The sequence below is a fragment of the Macrosteles quadrilineatus genome, unplaced genomic scaffold (genome assembly GCF_028750875.1).
Source record: "Macrosteles quadrilineatus isolate MER2022 unplaced genomic scaffold, UCM_ALF_1.0 Scaffold_5__1_contigs__length_97177068, whole genome shotgun sequence".
NCBI lineage: Eukaryota > Metazoa > Arthropoda > Insecta > Hemiptera > Cicadellidae > Macrosteles > Macrosteles quadrilineatus.
This window is the reverse complement of record NW_026542598.1, coordinates 48,920,730-48,926,729: the sequence shown is the minus strand read 5'-3', so window position 1 is coordinate 48,926,729 and position 6,000 is coordinate 48,920,730. Positions and strand designations below refer to the sequence as shown.

The 6,000-nt window shown below is 37.1% G+C and overlaps 1 protein-coding gene across 3 annotated transcripts in view; it reads right to left on the bottom strand.

The window, feature by feature from the left end:
• Positions 1-251: 251 nt before the first annotated feature.
• Positions 252-6,000, bottom strand: part of LOC128994943 (beta-1,3-galactosyltransferase 5-like) — a 28,083-nt gene continuing 22,334 nt past the window's right edge. For 2 of the 3 annotated variants that reach the window (XM_054419790.1, XM_054419789.1), the window contains one exon: positions 252-4,412. In XM_054419790.1, coding sequence (XP_054275765.1) covers positions 3,307-4,395 — 1,089 coding nt within the window. In that variant the 5' untranslated portion in view covers positions 4,396-4,412 and the 3' untranslated portion in view covers positions 252-3,306. Of the gene's footprint in view, positions 4,429-6,000 lie in introns of all 3 variants that reach the window. The other variant, XM_054419791.1, reaches the window with a different exon arrangement.

Below are 6,000 nucleotides of genomic sequence, written 5' to 3'. Positions count from 1 at the left end.
TTATTTATATTTTTTAGATTTGAGGGCTGGAGAAATCACTAACTGACGTCGTGTTGTTGTATTGGCTAAGTCATAAGGGCACTGAGCGATTTCGCTGATTAACCTGCAAGGCCGGTACATTCAAATAAATGGTTTCATAGAATTGTGAGTCTATAATTTGAGTGCAAACTCTTCTATACATTTTACATACCATGCATTTTTATTGAGTGTAAAAAATGTGAAAGAAACTGGCAAGAAAATGCAACACAAAATATTGAAGAAGAATATTTATTACGTTGTGGTATTACATAGATAAACAAATTTAAACCTGTATATTAGCAACTGTCCCTAAACTTACTCAGAATCTACACAAGGTTTGCAAATATCGAATACAACGAGATTGAATATAAAGAAAACTATTTTAACCCTCCTTAGTTCACCTCGACCTTATACATACCTTATACATACGGTTGGCACATAAATAAATAAATACTACAGCTACAAATCAACGCGAATGTACTCGAATCCACTAAACCTACGTAGGTTCGTTAACGTAACTAAGTACGGTTAGCTCACTAGCCTTTTCCTATGCTACGTCTGACTGAAAGGCTGCGCTACAGGTCGCACGAGACTTCTTATTCAAATCAATCGAAAAATATAATGCAAGTGAAGAGACAGCAAGGCACAAGCGGGCCTGATGCACTTCCCTCACAGATATCTCAATGTGATCCCAGCTTAACATTAATTGAGCAGTAAGACACAACAACAATAGACGAAACAGCGACTTAACCTAGGGGTCAAGCATCTCATACACAATCAGCTGGTACATCAGGTTGGCACGACTCATAAACATCAAGATTGCCAACTTGAAACATGAACAAAGATAGCGTTGATTGTAAAAACTTGAGGTGCTTAACAGATTGGATCTATACAGTAAATATAGGTAGTTCGAAAATGAATACACAATAGTAATTCCGAAGTAGGCATACTGTAGCTGTAAACTAAGTCAGTGTTATCTGGTGAAATGAAAAATTAGTGTTTGTCAGTTTAATCCTGATTGTAAAATGTAATACAGTAGCCTACATTACATATAGATAACTTATAGTTGAGAAACCTAAGTCAATAAAGTAGTAAAGTCAATCTAGTAAATATACAACGACAACACGGTTGTCTCTTGCTGATAAGTAATTATTTTCGATTAACAAACTTATTAAACACTTAGCTTTTACAAGTAAAACGTACAATATTTTCCAAATTTCACCTCTAGGATTTACAACATATTGTTGGCACAACTGCTGGATACATCAAACAGCAGAACGTCAGTGATAACAACATTAACATTAACACAAGGGTATAAGCGATGCTTACAGCTGATTGTGATTACAAAACATTGCATTGAAACATAACAGTGTAGTTTTGTCGCCAGACACAGACGTTTTGTAACAGGAATACTTAGCGAAATTCATTGTTTGTAAGGAAGAAAGTCGGGATGATGGATGACTGGAAAGAGCAAAAATTAGACTTAAATCGAATAATTCCATCTGAGTTTGTAAACTGAGTCAAGTCTGAATGCAGAGGAAAAAATATTACTGAAAACATTTACACAACATTAGGGATCCTTCAAGTTTACTATGCTTACATGTGGGCCCCTAAACTGAATGTAACAGTACATTTTCTATAATATAATTTATTTAACTTCATACACATTTAATTTCAAAACTAGATTGTGTATTTACAATGCTTTCTAAATTGCAATAAATTTCCACTACAACAGACACATATGTTTTCATAAAAAATTATATGCTACCTAATATACATATTAACAATTTTCAGAATTATTTAGAGCTACATGAGTAAAATAACGGCTCAACTGACCAATTATATTTACTTCAATTTTAAAATATATTTCCTCTATATATTATCTTATAACATTATTATACATAAATAACTATATTTCGATAATTATAGAAATAATATTTATTGGACGAATGATACAACGTGAATAACCATATGATGCTAAGAAAACTAATGAATTGAATAGTAGCCTACGTGTAAGTTGAAATCCATAGGTAGGCATTAAATGCTGCTTTGAATTGTTTTAAAAAACCCATAGTTGCAGCCTTGGTTGTTACTTTTTATAACAATAAGCATAAGTATTGGACTTATTTAACAATGTAAAGTCCTTTGCATTCCAAAATACTAAATTTATTTTTTCTAACAAGACTCTTTAAATTGTTTATACCTTTGTAGGTATTACATATATTTTGAGCTTAAATAACCACCAAGTCATAAACCAAATTCATGGAATAACATTGCACTATCATATACTACTTAGAATCAATTATAAATAAACTACACTAACAGAATTTAACCTTTGGCACACACTTATTTAACTAACTCCATAAAACATAAAAAACAAAATCGATCAAACATAAATGCCATTCTTGGTCCCTTGAACATCTATCTTATTGGAAATCAAGAACACATATCGAACAAATTTCCTATGCTTTGGGACAATTATCTAGCTTACAAGAGATACACGAATTAAATAATATACCCCGAAATCATAACATAAACATAGACACCATTTGACATAGGTTATGGCATTTTATTTTAACTACTTAATTTGATTATCAAATTAATTACAAATTAATTAATTAATATAATTAATAATATAATTCTTAATATAATTAATTAATTAATTATATTAGCACAGTGTGAACAGAAACTACACAATCATACCTAGGGTCTCTTTTAATTTGTCAAATCGCGACAGAAGATTAAAATTTGGGGTTTGAAAGGTTACAATGGACTAAAGCTAGACCAAATAGTAAATAGTGACGGTAAAAATTAGTTCAATTTTATTATCGCAAAAGTTGACGTAAATTATTATTGTAAGAATATTACTCCGTTTTTAGACATTTAAATTACCGATAAAATATAAGTAAGTAATGATTTTTAAAGCTTACACAATATATACAAGTAATAATAAAATGATTAAATGAAGCTAGATTTTTCCATGGGCACATTTTTTTAGATTACAAGTCGATCTTGGGTAAGAGAGAAATGTTACATATTTTAAGCTGAATAAGTGATAACGACCGTTAATTGATGGCGATCATTTAGGCGAAGGGCATATATTCATACGTCATGCCGAATACTGACAAACAGTCTTAAGTTCACATTTTCCCTATATTAATATATACAAGATATATAAATGCACAGCAGACTTAAACAACTTAATATAACTACAACTAAGTAAAATTCACTAGACAGGAAACATAAATGAATATCAATGGGACTAGAAGAACTCTGTGGTGGTGAGCACTACCTATTGACTCCATAGCCAGTCCATGTCTGAGGGGAGGAGTCAGTTTGGTGGGGGTGAGAGGTCCTGGGGAGGGTGTTGACCATATCCCAGAGTCCGGGATAGTAGATTGGCGAGAGCAAGCTGAACAGGAAGTCGTCCAGTTGGTTATTCCTCATCATGCCGAGGACGCGAGGCTCAGAAGCGCCTAGGGATCCTACGTCGGTGTGGGTCAGATTGGCGCGACTCATCAAGGTGCCTGTCACGTGGACATCGTCTATCCAGAAGTACTCACTGCGCTGAGCCTCCCGGTACAGCCTGAAGACGGCGTCCGGCGAGTAGAGGATGGCCCATCCCGTGCAATAGTCAGGATACCAACGGTTCTTGTACTCCCGGTGGCTCACCCGCCACTTGGACCTGTAGGATCTCTTGACGATGGACCCGGAGAGGACCTCGCACAGCACCAGTCTACGAGCGCCTAGAGCAGACAACTCTCGGGTAAGGAACTCCTCTAGGAACGGCGTGTTGACGAACACGTCGTCGTCAGTCTTCAGCACGTACTTGGCGTCCGGACAATGGTACGTCGCCCACTTCAGTCCCAACACGTGTTTGTACGTAAGATTTCTATAAGAGTCTTTAAAACTACCCTGAACTAAATCGTGGTGTTCGTCGTTTTCGCGCTCTAGAGCGGTTTGTGTGTCAACGGAATCTGTCTCTCCCACGAGAAAAACTAGGTGTGCGGATTGACCCCACGTGCTCCGGATGGATCTTCGGTTCTCCCAGTTGGAGGGCGCGGAGTGGATGATCACGACGAACAGCGGTGGGGAGGAGGAGTTGCAGACGGGGTCATTCATGTGGAATGTGAAGTTGTGCAAGTCAATGAGGAAGTGACGATCATGAGGGCCTAGCAGGGAGAGATCGTAGGGCTCTGTGACTCTGCTGACGTTGCTAGGGTCCAGCAGCAGGTAGTTGGCTGATACTGGAGACTCCAGCACACAGTAGGGAGGCCCTGGACAACCGCCGGACATCCGCCAGACAGACACACAGACGAAGGTCGCCGTCAGCACCACGGCCAAGAGAGGGTAGGTCCGCCGCTCCAGCAACATCATGCTGTTACCGCATCTCCCTGCAACATAACAACACTGTAAAGAGTAACAACAGACGTGGGAAGTATTGATTAAACAAATATTAGTGTTATACAGTACTATAATGTTCACGGCGAAATAGAGAACATCTTGGGCGATTGCGGAGACATCTTCCCAGTTTGCAGTGACATAATCTTTATCTCCCACGGTCTCGACAAATAATGAACGTTTCCTGTGGTTTTAGAGAAATTGTGAACATTTTTTACGGTTCCTCCATTTTTATCTCCTGCGATCGTGGCAAAATCGAGATTGTCAATGAATCTTTGAAGAAGCTCTTGGTGATCGCGGGAATAAAATCTCGGTTCAAAAATCGACCCGCTGATTTAGCTTCCAAGAAAAAACAGTTTTCCGTTTAACCATGTCCGCGGTTGGGAAATTATTCTCAGAATGAATAAGCCGGGGTTGGGTGCGGTACTCATCACACCCTAATACCACTAGACTAGCGACAAACTTCAATTTTTCCATTCCCCTAACACGTGCTATCGGGCAAAATATCTTTCGTAGTAATAATAGTATAAAGTGTTCATTAATTGCAATGACACTAAAAACTAAAAGATTGTATTTCCTATAACATATTATGTGTACAGTATCTTTAAAATGGTGTTTATTAAACAATTTTAATACTCAGTTTGACAAATTACTCAATTATAAGCCTATAATTTAATGACAGATATCAAATTAATACAGATGGATCACAATTTGTCAAAAACCAATTAAAAGTTTGAGTTTTAATACGTAGCTTTATCCAGTACACCCGAGCATTACTCCAATGAACCCCAGCCAAGTACGGGGGTCTGCATATTCATCAGTTAGAGTGATATATGATAGGTGCACGGCATGTTTTCGTGTTAGTCTTAAGAGTCAGACACATTCAACAGTATATCCATCTTACCCACACACGGCCCTGCTCAATACAGCAGACTCGGTTATCCGACCGGACGCGGTAAGGTCGGATAAACGGGAGAGTAGGAATTACGGAAAAAAAATTAACCAAAGTAAACATTTTAAGTAAATATGTCCCAACGTTAACAAGTGTTAAAGAACAGGTTCGATTTTTAAAAATATTACGTAATTACGTAGTTAGCGGTAATGAAAGTGGTTTTCTAAAAAAAATTAATAGTCAACTTGTATTACCAATGTTTATATATGGTATAGAATCGAATGCGTAGGTGAAGCACTAAGCTATCCTGAATATTAAATATTATGCACTTTATTTGCGTTCAATAGAATTCAGACTACAAATACACTGTTAATACTGTTCAATGAAATGGCGACCATACAAAGTAGGTATTTTAAGCCAAGTATGAATGGAGATGAGTGTAGGTATGTAGTCTTGTTAGTGACTAAGGCTGACATTCCTTAGACACAGCTGTTAATTAATAGCCCATACAGCTAATGGCAACTAAGGGACCTACAGTTTATAGTGGAATCCGAACCACATTTTGCCTTGGTATATACGAATTGGTCTGATTATCAGGATAGTACTGTGGATAGTAGTAGTACTTACTAGTGCGGACGTTAATCCACAACAGGGAGTATCACATCCTCAGTACATGCCTATAAATAACC